The sequence below is a fragment of the Lates calcarifer genome, linkage group LG20 (assembly GCF_001640805.2).
Source record: "Lates calcarifer isolate ASB-BC8 linkage group LG20, TLL_Latcal_v3, whole genome shotgun sequence".
In the NCBI taxonomy this organism is placed as follows: domain Eukaryota; kingdom Metazoa; phylum Chordata; class Actinopteri; family Centropomidae; genus Lates; species Lates calcarifer.
Window position 1 is genome coordinate 10,966,873 of NC_066852.1, and position 17,622 is coordinate 10,984,494.

General features: G+C 40.6%; 1 protein-coding gene across 13 annotated transcripts in view; it reads left to right on the forward strand.

The window, feature by feature from the left end:
• LOC108893503 (RNA-binding protein Musashi homolog 2) overlaps positions 1–17,622 on the forward strand; it is a 220,229-nt gene that overhangs the window by 61,489 nt on the left and 141,118 nt on the right. For all 13 annotated transcript variants that reach the window (XM_051078482.1, XM_051078481.1, XM_051078478.1 and 10 more), the window contains one exon: positions 7,855–7,947. In XM_051078482.1, coding sequence (XP_050934439.1) covers positions 7,855–7,947 — 93 coding nt within the window. The remainder of the gene's footprint in view (positions 1–7,854; positions 7,948–17,622) is intronic.

A 17,622-nucleotide genomic window follows, 5' to 3' on the forward strand; every position in this document is an offset into this window, starting at 1 on the left:
CTAATCCTGCTTTACTATCTTGTGCTCTGCTTCTGTTTTCTATCCTGTGCTGCACGCCCTCCAAAGTAAAAGTGATTTGTGCTGTTGTTTGTTGTTTATTGGCTGTGTTTTCTCTTTGTGAGTCAGCTCTAGTGATGCAAATGAGCAGAGGCAGTGTTTACCTGGACTGGCCATGTTTTCCCTGCCTGCGTGCGTGTGTGGTTGTGTGTGTTTCTTTGTGCGCGAATGTGAGTGTGTGTGCGCATCGCGCCTGCACGACGTCTAGGCCTTTGATCATACTACATTGCATTGACAGATGCTCTCTGGTGCTTTCTGGTTGCTTATGAACGAGGCCACAGACAGGATCTGAATGCCAGTAATTATATCCCCTTGCTAGAACGATAACAATTGTGGCTTACACAACAAAGTGCGATGGCTTTTTTCTATCTGTCCCATTATTTTTAGGTATGAGAAATGACATTGAAATCCCCTGTCTGCGTCCTCCCTGTCTGGGGCTCTGTGTTTACAGCTGTTTGTGAGCCTGTATGTGTGAGAGGTGAGGGCCATGATAAAGGCTTACACCTTGTAATCATAGCTGGATGTGTGATCTTAGCGACCTGCCTGAGAACTGGCTCAGAGAGTGGTGCACATGTGGTGTGTGTGTATGTACGTCATGTGTTATATAATGTACAATGTAAATAAATATTTTACAAAAAGCAGTAATATTACAGTTTTACCTTATCCAGGAATTATAGACATTTCAGTCTTGATAGTTGCAAACCTAGAAAAGGTGCAGAATTTAGGATTATTTTTAAAATTGCAACTACTATTGTTTCACTGGTCTCAATAAGACATCAACCTAAAAAGTTTAACTGTGTCACAATGTATATTTTATTCACTTTTATTTTAGCTGTTGACATTTAAGGATCAAAAACCTGATCACTCACTGGGAAAAACATGGTGTCACCTTAGGACAATATCACCCAGCACTCACTGATTGGACCTAAATTCATTGGATCTAATCTTTCAGTTGAAACTTTGCATTTAGGGAGATGCAAAATATGGGAGAGGGGAAAGACATTCATACAGACTGACCATCACAACAGTGAAAATGACATCTTAAATTTAATGTCTTTGAAAACCAGGTCTTCTTTGACACCATTTCTAAAGCCAGGCTGAAACAGTGAGCGCAAGAGATGCACGGAGAGAGGGAAACCTAAATTAAAAGATGCATTATAAAATTACTTTGCTGGAGCTCTCCATTCAGCACCACAACGCACGAAGGGGTGGCAGTGCAACTAGCCGCTATTTTTCACATGATTTCATCTTTCTGTTTCTCTCTGTGGCTCTCCTGCTTGAATATGTGTTTTTCCAGACTTTTAATGGTTTGCAGCAGCTCCAGTCCAGTGTGCTATGATTGAAGCCGCCAGAAAGAGCTACTTATTAAAGTTTTTAAGACTTTTAAAGTTTTACGATAAATCTCCCACGTTGACTTTTTGTAACTTATTCAACCACAGATGCTTTTGTTGAGGTGATGGTGCTAGGCTAATTCACTTATACAATATTACCTTACATATAGCTGCCTCTGCCATTGTTCAAATCAACTTTTACCCACATTAGATGTTTCACTACTTGAAGGACATAAAAGTTTCATGTTAGAAAAAATGGGACAGAGAAAGGTGAACACATTGATCTGTAATCTGAGAGTGAACATTTTCATCCTCCAGTCCTCTCACCATAAATAGTGTCAGCTTACTTTTCCAGTAAAACTACTAGATGTCTTTGTCGTTATCTATCATAGCTGTGCCTCTCTGAATGGAATTTAAAAGAAAACATATTTAGAGCATCAGAGCCAAAGTGTCTGCGTAAAATCTCAAGATTTGCATAAATATGTTACACATTTTTCCTTTCACTCTGCCTGCTTCTCCGCTACTTTTTTATGTTGTTTCACACTGTATTCATGTGAGAGAGAAAAAATGGAATAGATCCTGCTTGGAGGAGTTAATGACATTCACGGCTTGTCTTTGCAGTCTCAGTTCTGTATGCATGTTCAAAACACTAATAGCTTTTTGTAGGTGCAATGTGGAGGCTCCTTGAATTTAATTTGCTAAGTTTGCTGCCACAGGTAGAAGTCCTAAAATTTCCACAAATAACAATAATATTGTGTGCTGCAATATTGGCTACAGGCTTATCTTTCTCAACCTCCTCGGCGCGCACAGCAACATCCTGCTTTTATAGCACATACTTAAACCCCGAGCACAATATTATTAAGGATTTGTGATGAGGTGCATTGTTTACACTTGGTGAGGAAAAGAGGAAATACGCTTACACACACATAGATGCAAATCAGACAATAGATCAAGGTCATCAAAGTGAAGTAGCCTGGGCTTGAGTGATACAATTAATGTAGTAGAAACATATAATTACCTGCCTGGTGAGGTCTGAAAAGATATCTCCCAAGTTTGTTCTATTGCTTTGTGTTAGAGGGATGTATTGAAGTGCCCAAACTGTCAGTATGTGTTTTGCATAGATTTTGTATCTCTGTTGCCAAGTTTGCTTAAAAAGTTATCTCTAAAGTTGCCTGGAAGCTTTAAGATTTATGTATATGAGTATCACTTGTACCTGGGTCATTTACATTACTGTTGAGGGCAAGTAATTGTCTCTACTCGGCTGTTATCAAAGCTTTTCACTGGCCTGGCTGACTCAGTTGTCTCAGGAGTTCCTCTTATAAACACTTAAGACAAGACCAAAATGAGTCAGCAGAATACTATGATATTCAAAATATTCAGCATGAACTTTTGGCTTAGGCGTTAAACTGCACGTACCTTGAACTTAACACCTTAACGAGGCCCTGACATGTCAAGTATGATTGCATGCGCTGTGATGTCCCACTCCTCCATACATAAAGACAGCTGCATGCCATTCTTAGGTCCGTTTGCAGCAAGACAAAGCACTGCAGGATTGCAACTGATGAGGAAAATAAAAGACTATGTATTTATGCAATATAAATGTTTATATGACACCTTGTGATGGATATGAATAATTTCAGGGGAATCCGGGGAGGTGCCAAGTTTGCGCTTCCACTATACTAGCCTCCACATCCTCCATGGCTATTCAGCTGCCAAGATTGTCTGACTGTGTGTATGTGCTGCAGGGTGGATATTGTTGTTGAGGTGTATAGACAAAGCAGTCAGCTTTAAGCACTCTCTGGACAGTATGTGTGTGACCTGAAACAGGTGTTTTTCTGTTTTCATGTGGACTGACAATAGCTAATGTTCTTCATTCAGCATTAAAATACCAGCACCAATGCCTCTGCAATGTAGACTACGTAACTGTGTATATTTGGTAGGGATTTTAGAGTTAAGGGAATAGCTATTTTTGGCTTGAATGTTCAATTTGCTAACAAACAGAATGTGATGCACTGAAAGTACAATCTTAATGCAGAGTTAGAGTTATGAAAAAGATGGATGATGTCAGTTTGAGTTGTGCTTTTATTATAATCAAGATGGTGCAGATGCCATTATGGCTGTTTTATGAGCCACAACATAAAACCAGTGCCTTCCTAACTACTGGAAATATGAAAATGGTTTAGAGCTAGCCCTCATTACTGAAGTGACAGGCTTCAGGAGATAGCTTTCCTGATGACCTCATTGAAAAGGTCACGCTGCTCTTAGAGGTGTACAGTTTGTCATTTTGTTCTGTCTGTCATTATTAAAAACTGCTAACAGGTGTAAAGAGGAGTGCACCAGAAGCTTTCTACATTTTTTTCTTTTGCCTCCCTGTATGTGTCTACTGCATGCCTTCTATTACCATGGTAATGCACTAGGGCAGTAATTGTTGCAGCCCCTCACACTCACAGCCTCATGCACTCAAGAAATTAGAAACACATTCATGTGTGAGCTCACATGCACTCACACGTGCACACTCATAACTCTCTGTACTGTCTCTATGGGATGTGCAAAAATAACTGAATGTTTGAAAAATTGGGTTAAAGGAAAAAAAAAAACTGGGTTGAAGAGTGGTCCATTTTTAAATCTGTCAGCTTGAACTGACATGTTGTCGAAAGAACACTTTTAAAATACTACAGCCAGATCCAGATGATCAGAACTAATGTTGCTGTAAGTGCAGTGTAGGGAATTTTCTGTTCCCTAGTGGTTATTATTGCGCAGTGTGTGATTTGCTTGAAAAGAAAATGCATTTGTTAAGATGTAAAATGATCTATGTCAAATTAAATGTAATTCCAAAGTCATTTCATCCAATCAGCTTGGTGTTATTGCAGTTGCTGCCTATTTACATGGAAAATAATGATGGCAGTTCTTCAAGTAGTCTTTAAGTAACTGCTGAATTTTGTGGTGGTTAAAATGCATCAAACACCCACAAAGATGAAACAAACAGCCTTTTGCCCCTAGTATCTTAAATAATGGCAGCACCAAGTGGTATAGCCGTAGAGGGACACAATATAAAGCTATGAGGCTTAATGTTTGTTGTCACCATGGAGAGAAAAATAGAGAAAGTAATTGTGTTGTACCAGGACTCAAGCAATCCCATCAGCTATTGGGTGGACATGTCACAGTATAAAGACATGGCTGGAAACTTGACTGGTTGCAGCCTGATGGGAACAAGGCCGAAAAATGACCGGGGAATGGGTGGCCCCAGAGGGGGAAGCGGGGCAAACAGCTGATGTAGAGAGGCGAGCAAAGATGAACATTGACTTGTTTATTTATTTATTTTTTAACCTAGATTGGCAATGATAAAAGTGAATGATGTTGATAAATACTTGCACAGCCAGTTTATCAGCAGCTGTCTGGCTTGGGGTTGCCGGCGGCAGCATCCAAGCCTGATAACCCCTGAGGCCTGAGGCATGATGTTGGGAGGAGGAGGGGGGCGATGGAGGGATGATGCAGCTGCTGGGCCTTGGCCAGTGAATAACCCTCAACCAGCCAGTTGATATTTTGCATGTCCACGAGTAGTCAAACATTCCCTGTGAACCTGTAACGCTCATTACACAGCAGGAAATTAAATTGTTGGATGGATAAGACAACTTTTTCAGCTATTCTTAGATCCCCACAGTGCAACAGTAGAGCGGAAAAAAACTTCAGCCTGAGGGTGGTGCCAGAGGAAAGATCAGACTTAATTGCCCGTTTTACGATACCTCACGTTCAGCTTGTCAGGCTCAGCTTTACATTGTTAGCCTTGGCTCAGTCTAAGCTGCACTGTTTTATCGTCAGTGTGCTTCATTAGCTGTGCTTTGAGGTGACCGTGGTAACTATGGTAACACTGCGAGCTCCTGGATGTTAACATGCATTTGGCTAACATTTAGCATGTAACATAATAGTACTTTGTCAGCATTTAAACTTGCTAGCATTAGCATGTTTAAACGTGAGGTTCAGCAGGTCAGCCCGGCACAGTTACCAGCGTAACATACCTATGTTAGCATGTTAGCATTGTGATAGGTATCTGGTCATTTAGCGGTGTCAAGTCCTGTAGGACAAGTGGAAATGTTGACTTTTGTTCTGGACAAGTTTCAGGTCGAGCCCCAAGAGCCACATTACTGTGTAAAGCTCGACCTTTAAATGTATATTTAACACCTTCTAATTATTATTATAGGTGTGTATTGCTCTGTGGTATATTTGTTGTATTTTTTTAATGATGCTTGCACCTTTATTGATTGTCTGAGATTGTCAAGCCTATTATGCATACCTGAATGCCACTGTTAATTACTACACGATCTGTGTTTGCATATTTAAACCACTGCACATTTTCATAAGCCTGCAAAATGTGTTGCTCTTGTGAATGTAATGAAACATCCTTGATATTTTTACTGGTTGAGTGTGTGGTCTCTTACCTAAACTCTTACGAGTTCATCTTGCAGTTACCAGCGCCTCCAGCCCTGAAGTACATGCTGTGCTCAGAGCTCTTTTTTCTTTTTCACTCTTAAATTGGAGCTATAAGGGAGACAAAATGTACTGTCATCTTTGTTTTATTCATAAAGCACATTTGATAAATGTCTTTCTATTGTATTTATTTTTTTTAAAGCAAACAGTGGCTTAATTAAATTTTGTGGTAAAACAATATAATATAATAAAAAACATGAAAATCACAGGAAGAAAAAAAAACTGTAACAAGAGAGGGCCCATGTGTGGGAGGCTGTGTGCATATGTGCAGGCTATGTGCCTGTGAGACTGTGTGCACCTGGAAAGCACTTGACAGATGGTTACTTCAGCTCTAGCTGAATGTTGCTTCTTTTTTCTCAGTGTTAAGCCTCTTTCATAGATCGAAAGTGTTTTGGTCAGCATTTTGATCAAGGTAGACTCTTTCAACCTCCTTGATTGTTTGCTGTGCATCTCTAGAGTATGTTCCTCCTACCCCCATCATTTTCTTTTTGTTTAATTCTGGCGAGCCGAAGGAGATCAGAGCTGTGACTCTCTTTCTCTCTCTCTCTCTGCTGCCTTTTTCTGCTCCTTATTTTGTTTGCCAGTAAGATTACAGAGCAGTGCATCTAAAATCATTATATGCCACATTATATCAGTAAATTCTCAAGCTGTAGCATAGATTTGATACTTGATAGGAGGCAGGTAAAGATTATGTATGGGGCAGATGTCTTTCTGGATTCACAATCAGCCTAAGAAGTGCAGGAAAAACAACTCAACCATACAGTTTGTTAGACCATTAGTTTATACTATTATTGCACTAGTTAAGAGCTTTAGTAATTCAGTCTCCCACGTTGTTAGTCTTAATGTTTTCCAATAACTAAACAAAGAGAAGTGATTCAAACTCAAACTGTCGATACTTGTTGACTTAAGCTAGGAAACATTCTGTCTGCATCAAACAGACTAAATCCTCACCTTTGTATGTCTATTACTAGAGGTCAGCTGAGATAGGCTGAGGTGAAGGTCTTTCTCTCCACAGTGTTGGAGCAGCCTCTCACCGCAAAGTTAGATCAGGCCTCAACAATAACTGCAATAACACCACAGATGCCAAAGAGACATGATGTGCTTAATCCTCCCTTCCTGTTTTTTAACCTGCTCATTTATACCTATGAATAAAACTGACCCATCAATACCCTTTAATTTATCTCAAGTCAAACATCGTAATACAAAGTTGGATTTACAAGCTAAATGTTAAGTGTAGTGTGTCAGCAAGGAAAATCAACACCTCTGCTGACCAGGTGTTCCAGAGGCTTGACTTGAGGATAAGACTGGGCCTGTTGTTACATGTTGATGCATTCAAACCTTTTCGTGAGTTAATTTTTAAACTTAAATGCAAAAAAGAAGCAGTCCCACACATATCTGACACTCACACTAGTGTTGGATTGTTACTGTAGTTCCCTGAGAAATTGTCCTTCTAAATTTAGCATGTACTCTCAGCAGCAGATGTTCATGCCCTTTTTGATGCCGTGGGTAATAATCCTTAATATTATTGCTGTTTGAAACTAAATGAGGCTTTAGTGCACTCTGATTCCATCTTACAGCACTCATTAATTGTTCTATGAAAGTCCATAAATTATTAGTGTTTTTTTTCCTGTAAGTTTTGTAAAGATAAATAGAAACTTTTAAGGATGAAGTTGAGGTCTTTGATTTGAAACGTTATTGTGAGGGAAATTCACAGACCAGACGAAGAGTTTTTTTTTCTTTTCCTCCCAAAACCTTCAGCATTTGCAACCTTGCTTGTTACTAACACTATAATGCTTAAGTGTTTTGGAAACGTCATCGTGTGAATCTGTTTATTCCTGTTGAGCAACAATGTGTCCTCACTCCTTTAAGTCTTCCCCACCACAGGTGCTGCTCACTCTGTGTTTGAAGCCTCATTAAAGGTGTTGTGCAATGCATTTGAAGCCCCGTCACTAATCTTCGTCTCTCGCCCTTTTCTTTCCAGATGGTCACAAGAACAAAGAAAATATTTGTGGGTGGCTTGTCAGCCAATACAGTAGTGGAAGATGTGAAGCAGTATTTTGAACAGTTTGGGAAGGTAAGACATTTTATTATTGTTATTAATGCCTTGCATAGTGTTTTCACAATAACCAGAATTTCAGCACTCTTTGATTCCATTGCATTGTGTTGTTGAATTTTAGATTATTTCAACAAATAAAATTCTATCTTATCATCATTAAGATCACACAAAAGATGTTAATTTAATCAATTAAAACCCTCAGTCAACAATCAGTGTATGGCACCCCCTGACACTGTGGTTAAACCACATGGCCAGCACTCTGGCAGTAGCCTTAAAAGAAGCCAGCAGCTCCAGTTTTTGACAGTGAGACTAATAATTTTCTGTTGTGACAAAGCAAACAACTGAGGAAACGGCAATAGCTTCACACAGCCCAACATGCATGGTCAACAACATGCATTTTGCTTACAGAGCAAACAAGCAATGACAACCAGCCGCCATGACCAAACCTCCACTGCAAAAAACAAAAACCGAGTAATGTTTTTTTTTCCCTTATTTATGGTGCTGTGGCTTTAAAAGCAAATATATCTTGGTTTTGGAGTCAAAGCTAGGGTTTTGATATTGTGACAACATTATTCCAGTGTGTTCTGAGAGAAAAACACGCCCACTTCATATTCATATTCAGTGTTTTGTTGCTGTCAGCTGCAGCAGTTTCTGCACGCTGTTCTCATGACCAATACCTCCTGCTGAGTGAGGCATATATGCACACCCCGTTATACAAGGACATGTGTACAAGACACACACACACACACACACACTCACACTGACTCTCGAGCATGTGCACACGCACATAGGCATGCGCACACGCAAACAGGCTTTGATACAGTGGCAGCATTTCACAGATAATTTCCCCATACTGAGCGGAGATCCATTTCCCTCATGTCATATTCCACATCATTCAAGGTCACCTTCAGCTGATACAGTTCCTCTAACATCAGCACTTGACCTTGAGTTTAAACAATTTCACTGAGGATGGATTTTTCATGGGCACATAATGTACCATGTCCTGAGTGAGACAAAAGAGCTGTTATAAATTAATAGAACTGTTTTTTTTTTTTGTTCAGAGACAATATGCAACTAGCTCTCCCCTATAAAATCCAGTGTTATTTTCTTGACTCAAAGCGTACAAGGTGAAGGACTTTGTTTTGCTCTTTTTCTCTGGAAGTGGCTTTGAAGCCCTCACCATGGCCTGGTCCGCTGTTCCAAATAAAGACACCTTATTTGCACAATAGAACACGGCAAGCAAATATTCAGCACGACTTTGCAATCAATTGATCTGAGAAAGGGCTCGAAATGATTTTCGACTTGATTGAATGACATAATTGACTTGATTATACAAAGTTTTTTCCTCCTTGAGGAATCCTCAAATGCTTAGGAGGAAACAAACAAATCAGACTGATTGAGCAAGATCTTGTGCATGTTTCTGTGTGTGCTTTTATAGCCTACTTGTGCATGCTTGGATGTGTCTGCCGTACTGCTCTCGCCATGCGTGAGTGTGTCAGCGATTAAGTGTATTTATGTGGGTGCATGATTAGGGGTGCGTGTGTGTGTGTGTCTGAACAAGCAGGTTTGAGTGTCTTCAGCAAAAAGGAAATCAGAGTAGATATTGTGGGGTATGGCAGACAAGACACAGAGCAAAAAGAGAGGTGTCGCTCTGTCTCCCTTTTCTGTGTTTCCTTCCTTTCTGCCTTGCACATTCCAGGATTTATTAAATAACCTCCCTGTCAGTGCAACCTGCCATTATCGCCACATACACACCACTCTGAGGACTTATCCACAGAAGGGAAAACCAATTAATTCAGTTTCCCCTCCATAGAATCTTGGTGGCAGTATGTGTGTCAGTCATCAGGCTGTCTTTCTGTCTGTCTGCCTATGTGCATGTCAAGGGGGACATTAGCCGGCATGGTGGCAGGGCAGCTAGTCATTTCTATTTTCTGGGAAGTATGTTTTGAAGCACTTATCAATCATCACGCAACTACAGCTTAAGGCACCAGCAAATGTTCTTCCTCACTTGGAACAAGCCATTTCACTGATATTATTTAGCAAGCACTCTATTTGTGTGTGCGTGTGTGTCCCGGCGTATGTGTGTGTCTGTGTGCGCTAGGCAGCATAGGCCAATTAGCAGGATGTGGTCTGCAGAGATGGCGGTGGTTGGGAGGCAGTGGAGGGGAAACAGCTGGTGTGGCCACAATTGGGTCACAGGTTCTGTCTGTAACCTCCACACCTCCACTTCCTCCTGCATCAGCCCCTCCCCCTCTGTCTCCATTCTGTCAGGGGGGGTGCAAGAGGAGGAGGAGGAGGGTGGGGGGGTGTTGGTGGTGGTGGGGGTTGGCATTTGTTATGGGGAGAGGCTGACAGCTCTCATGCACATCAGTCTCACTGCCACTCTCCCAGCCGTCACCATTAGGAAAGAGCACATGCCCGAGCTTGGCACAACTTCAGAGGAGCTGCTCCACAGTCGGAAGCCACTTTTTTGTCGCCTACAGTTCTCGCTCAAGGTGTGCATTTGAAGTGATTGTGACAGTCATTTGAATGGAACTGAAGTGTGGTTGTGTTTGACTGATTCTAATGCACCTCAGATGGATCCCATTACCTGCCTAATAGTAGCCACATCCTGCCTTCCATTTTTTTTTTCTCAGGCAGCACAGTGCACCTAAGCCCTGCAAGCCAGATGAGACAATCTTATCAGCACTGCCTGGCCTTCCTTTATATTCAAGGACTCTTCACTGGAGGCTGCTGCTATTTCTGTCTTGCAATAAAGTCAAATTAATCAGTGTACTGTTTGTGCTATTATGCGGCTATTGTGCAGACTTATAAATTGCAAGAAAAGACATTAGTCTATAGAAATCGCATTTTTGTTTTTTTTTCTCATATGTAGGCCTCACTAGTTGACATGTTGTTGCTATTTTTATCTGATAATGTTGTTATGTTTGCAATATGCATAGTCATTTATAAACATTGTAATGCATTTACCTTCTTGCCTTTGCCTTTGTCTATGGTTTGGATAAGAAGCAGAAAAACTCACAAATATCAGCCTAGATTGGTGACCGCACTGAAAAGATTTTATATGATTATACATAAAGTGTTTATCATTTTTAGGGCTGCAACTAATGATTATTTTTATTAATAATTCATCGGCTGATTATTATTTAGATGAATTAATTAATCACTTTGTCCATAAAATGACCAGAAACTGAATTTCCCACAGACCAAGGTGTTTTGTCCCAACCAACAGGTTTGTTCAATTATCCAAAAAAAAGGAAAAAACAAAAGTTGCAGATTCATTTTCTATTGATTAACTAATGCAGCATTTTTTATATCCTCTGTCTTTTTTGGATACCAGGACTGGGTGATATGGCCAAAAATTTTAACACAATAACAATATCAAAAAAAGCTAAAAAGCAACAGATGTGTTTGTTGGAATTTAGTGTAGCTTTTGTTCAAGTTCGCAAAAACAGTCCAGCATAGAGACTCAAATAATACACTTTTTATGTAAGGTAAAGGTTTGATAAGGTAAAGTGACTTCTTTTCAGAAAGCCGCACCAGTTCTGTGTGGAAATATTGAATGCTGATTATTTCTTAAGAATTATTTTTTGGGCATAAAATACCCTTTTATTTTTCAATAAATCAAACACCTGTCAACGAAACACCTACCACCCCAAACTGTTCCACTGAGGCAAGGACTTGATTAAAGACGGTAGTACGTGTGATGACACCTTTATAAATCTGGGAGTGACGAACCAGCAGAGCCCTGCCCAGGCATGAGAGGAGCTCTCCCCCCAATTAAAGGCATAATTAGCTGGGTGGCTAATGCCTCCTCATTGGTTTATTGTAATCAGCTTTGAGTGCACCTCATAGTGCCCTTATTTTGGCTAAGCTGAAACATCTCCTGACTCACTGAGTTTCTGTTCTCCCCGTCCATTGGCTGGGCTTTGCTGTGCAAGCTTGAAGCTGACTTTTAGTTTCGTCAGAGCTACTTGCTTCCATGTCGCTGGGCAGCCACAATCGTCCCTTTATGTCCAGGCTGTCCTGGTTCTCATGCTCCACTGGTCTAGAGCCAGGTCCTGGAGGTGGAGCTGAATGGGAGGTGGAGGAGGAGGAGGGAGGATGAGGAGGAGCTTAACCAGTTCACTGCCATTGGGTTAAGGAGGGATAAAGGTAGACAAAGGTCACTACTGAGTCCTAAGATGAGACAGTGGTCTTACAGTGGAAAAGAAGGTCGGTCAAGGGACATGACTGTCAGAGTGATGACACCTGTTGGAGGACACTGGGAAAGATGAGTGAGTGCCTTGTCCAAGCCTACGGCTGCTGTGTGCCGTTTCTGTGGTGTTTCACCTCTGGCCAGGGAAGCGTCTGCATACTTCTCTCATACTTTCACTGAGAGGAAGCAGATGAGGGGAAGAAGTGAAATTCTAAAAGCATCAGAAGAGGATTCCTTTGTTCATGCAGGAAATTTGCTCTTTGGCTCTGGTAATTTAATACCATAGCTGACTTTTTCTGTGCCCTTAGATTTTGTAAATGGCAGAAAAATAACTCTGTGACCATCTTTAAAAGACTGTATGAATTCATTTTGCATACCTGCCCAAGTACTCACTTCCATAACAGCACTGAAGATTTTCAGGTATTCCTATTAATAAAAACCAGCCCTGGCGACAATTAGCAAAATCAGGAATTATGCCTTTTTGCATAATTCTAATGTTGTAAAGTTGAAATGTTTCATTAGAAACTTGGACTTAGTATCAGTCTTTTAAAAGTGCATCTGAATCACTACAGAGATCAAAAATCACCAACAGTCAGTGACGAGACATTTATATCATCGTTCTTGTGTCATCTGTTTGATTGGAAAATTTAAATTGTAGCTGGGATGACATCTATGAAGTTTGACATTAAATGCACTTTGGACTTTTTTGGAAAGTAGAACTCAAATCTGCAGCTGTGACATGTCCGCTGGCTGAAACAGTAAATGTGGATGATTAATGCAGAAAAAATAAACTTTATATGAGCGAAAAGAACCTAATCAAAAGGCTACAGTCCTTCATTCCACTCCTTCCGCTAGTGCAGGTGCACATTTGCATGCCATTTACATGGTTGCTCGCAGTGACCACTACCACTCCAACGTCTCGGTGTCCATCATCTGCTGACATTCTGTGATTGTTTCCTCTCTGCCGCGGCTTACGCAATCAGCTGAGGATATAGTCTGGTTCCAGTGATTATAAAGAGTGATCAGAGCAGCACTGATGGAGCATGTGCCGTACAGTGGAGATTTAGCCAGAGGCTTCAATCTCATTGCAGTCACTTGTAGTTAGTGACTGAGAGACTAGCAGTGAGAAGGGCAGAGCAATATAAATGAATTGGCTATGAATGTGGATGCGGCTGTGGCGCTGCAGGGACACACAGGGGGAAAGGGCCAGCTAGACAAACTATTTCATATCCCCCTTGACCTTTATTTGCCCAGTGGCCCAGCAACATTTCCAATAGAGTACCTTTTAAATGGCCACTGAAGAATTGAGCTATAGTATGCACATCATTTTTTGTGTGCGTGTCTGTCTTTTTATGAGAGCGCGAATGCGCGTCTTAATGCAAGTGTCTTTACTGTAGGTTACTGAATTTTTACTTAAAGGATTAGACCTTTCACAAAAAATCCAATTGATCTTTGACTATTGCTGATCCTTAGAAATACCTATCTGATGGTCTCCTCCAACAGCCTGGTGCTACACAGTATAGGCAGCTCACAAAGAGAGCTGTGGATCAGGGGAGATTGACACCTTTCTGTAGGTGTGTAGTCTCATCTCCCAGCTGTCCCCCCTGAAATGGCTCCCTCGGGATAAGCCGGGATTGGCTTGATTGTGTTATCGGCGACTGATCGGGTCATTGAATGATGGAATTTTGAGCCCCTGTTCTGCTTAAAGAATGAAATGTTTAAAGAAGATTGACTGTGATTGGATCAGATCCAGCACCTGCTCAAAGGGGTCAATCAGGTGAAGGCAGGAGGCAGCAATCTCTGCTGTGCTATTGTGACATGAATAAAGGGAGGGGAGGGAATTAATGTGTGTGTTGGGGTAGGGTGTTGGCGGATGGATGTTTTGAGGGGGGGGGGGGGGGGGGGGGGGTTAGAGATGCCATTCAACAGGGAGGCGGTTGAAAAATGTCATCAGAGGAAGTGTCATGAGTAATTTGCAGCACTCTCACCATCAGACTGGTGTGGAGGTGGACGCCTCCACCTTCATGCCTCCACCTCAGCCTTGCAGACTGCAATCTAGTCCTTAAGGAATCTTATGTGGGAGAACACCTCCAAGATTCAAAGGAGAGTTTATTTCCCAGATGGATGGGAAGTATGTATGGATATATGCTGTATGCGTGTCTTCTAAAAACTGGCATGGAATAAAGGGTTTTAAAGTTGGGAGCCTGGTAGAATGCATGAGAGATCTGAAGGAATGCTTTGAGAAAATGGTGTTTTAGTGTGTTTTGTAGTAGTATTAACTGAGTGTTAAATAGTTTGGTGGGTAAATTATGTAGATAGTTCTGAAATTCTGTGAGAGCATTAAAATAAATAAGCAAATTTGTGTTGTCAATGTTAGTCCAAATACCTTAATTTATACTGCTATAGTGATACTACACCAATACATTACAATATTTAGCTGATGTTATGTTGTTTAAATTCATATGTAATACAACTTGTATGTAGTTAACCAGTATTGCATTACACAATGAGCTGTGTCTGTTATATAATGCCTACCCTCACTTTTTTGAATGGGGTGTTTAGAAACATCTGTCAACATCAACAAGACTACAAATTGCAGGTGACAATATGTTCACTTAGTTAAATCAACACCTGTGTATCACAGTTAAAGTGTTAGTGAATGAGATATTAGACTGCATTATTTCTAGCTAGGTGATAGTGATTTTCCTGCTGACGCATTTTGAGAGACTACTAGAGATATTTGTTTTGAGGTCTGCTGAAGCCGATGCCGGCCTCTGAGTGACAGACCTTGTGTCTTTGCATGCCACAGCCAAATGAGAAACAAAATGATTGTGTCAAATTTCACTTCTCATCTGATAGGCTTTTAAAGAGGATGCAAAACTGCTTTTTCAACCCAAATAACCCCTTTTTCATCCTCATCAGATATTTTTCTTAAGAGAGGGCTGTCAGTGCCCCGCATCCCCCATTTGTAGAGCTCCAGGAAACCAGTGGTTGTGAAACATGACTCAGCACCACCTGGAGAACAGGCAGTTGACATAGGAGAGCTGAAATGATGATGATGCACAATGCTCACCACACATCTGAGCTAATAAACACACAGTTTTATAGGGTTTTTTGCGGCCCTCTGTATGGATTTATCCTAAATGCCTAAACAGCAAGGTGGTGACAATAGAAATGCTTGAGTTTTAGCTGCACCTCTGATGCTTTATTCACATTTTAGAGGTGTACAGTAAACAGAAAAGAGAAACTGTTTAATGTGCCAGTAGATGGAACATTGTGACAGTCTCTGCCATCTCCAGCAGCAGATCTTGCAAAAATAAGTCCATACACCTATCTAGAAAAAAGCAGTTAAAAAAAAAGCTTTTCACCTAACTACCAGTTTGCAGTCTGGATAAGCAAGAAAAAGATGTGAATCGTAGCTCCAGAATGTGGCCTCCTGTGCAGCAGCAATCAGACTTAATAATATCCTCCTGATATGCCAGCCTTTTGTGAAATAATACATTGAAACCACATTAAAAGAAAGCGAGGAAAGCACACTTTCCCTCAAGTGTTTGCTATGATTGACTGTTATCCCACAACACTGACAGCATGTCTTTTTTATATAGCACAATGTGACTTCAGTATAAGTGCTGGAAAATGACTTCAAGTAGCTCACTGCCTGCGCTTCTTCAGCCACCTACTGCAGTGTGACCAGGTCCACAGGCAGCTCCAGCTCATGCCATGAGTGCCTCCCACACATCACATAGCCTTCTTGAAATCACCGGGTAAATGTTCTTACATGGAAATGTACACAATGTTCTGTAGTTTGATGTGAAGGGCTAATGAAGTCTCAAAGGTTTCACTTATCTGAAACACTTACTGCTTACTCCTGTGTGTCTGTGTGTGCCTAGATATCCTCAGGTCTGTTCAAAGTGTTAGATAATCTAGATTTAAGGCCTAAAGTCATCCACTTTCTTAAATACACTTGTTAGAAATTGCTTGTTGGGTTTCATTTCGATACAGCTGTAAAATCCAACATTGGTAGTGACAGACTCATTACATCCAGTAATATTTAGCTGGAGCAGAGTAAGTAGGCCAAACAAAATGGGGTAATTGCAACAAAAAAATGTGGTTTCAGCAAAATATGTGAATGCAGAGGTTCCAGTTTTGTTCCCATCCTGTTCCAGTGTCTTATGTCTCATACAGCTCTTTTTCACTGTTTCTGAATTTTATTCTTCTTGTTCTCCTTTCATTTTTTTAAAAGAAGTTTGCTTGTGTTGGCAGCATTTATTTATTTATTGTTGTTAAAACAAGAGGAGTTGACTGCTACAGCTCTGTGTGGTTATGCTATAGGAGCAGGCATTATGTTCATATACAACTGAGCTGCAACAACAAATATGTTCTGTAGAGAGATGTAGTCACTGGCTGTATTATGTTCAGAGGCAATCTTATTTTTGAATAAGTGAAGTGTTGTATTTATTAATGGCAGGGTAACTGGTGGTTGTTGAGGTGATGGACTGTGGCTAGGTTTAGGCCACAAAAGCACTTTGGTTAAGATTAGGGAAAAATTGTGTTTTTTATGTTACATGTGAATAACACTTTTACAGATGTTTTCTGTACTAAACCAAACCACAGCCTGTTTTCTAATCTTAACCACGTGCTGTGAGTGTCTAAACATAGCGAATTAGAATGTTGTATGGTTGTATCAATGTATTTGAGACTTGCCTAAAATGCAAATTAATAACATATCTTCAGTAAGTTAATAGAAAACATAATCTTGTCACCTACAAAACACATTTGCTGTTGCAGGTAATTTAAACCAAATTTCTAGAGTTGGGAGCAGAGATGCTTTAAACTAAAGGTCAGCATGCTAATATTGAAACTATGACCAATTGGTGCAAGGGGTACAGGTAAATTTGACCAGCTGATAGCACCATATGTAAAATGGCGGAATCACAGGAGGATTCAACCTCTGGGTATCATATATACTAAATTCCACTGCAGTCCATTTATTAGTTGTCAAGATATTTAACCTTAAATTAAAAAGTGAGATATATCTATCTGGACCACACAAGTGGACTGACTGACATTGCCATCCCTAGGACCATTGGCTAAAATTTTAAAATGCCAGGGACTTGCTAAACTTGTAACTTGCTAAAGCCTCTATAAAGTCTGGGTCAAGTGATGTGTTATCATGTCCAACTGCATTTAGATCAGGTCACAGTACAGTTTTGTTTGGGACAGAGGTCAGCGCATAAGAGCATACACAAAAGGGGTGTCTATTTTAGTTTATTTATAGTGCCAACACACATACTGTGAAATGACACAGTCTTCATCTACTGTTCTTCACAGAGAGGGGAAGGCATAGACAGTGCACATTGTTGACATAGCATTGCAAAGAACATTTACTTAGATGTAAATTGACCAGTGGTTATGTGCCTCACATTATTGGTCAGAGTATAAAATGAGTCCACTTATCCACCTATTTGAATGTGTGCTTAGCTAATAGAGCTAAT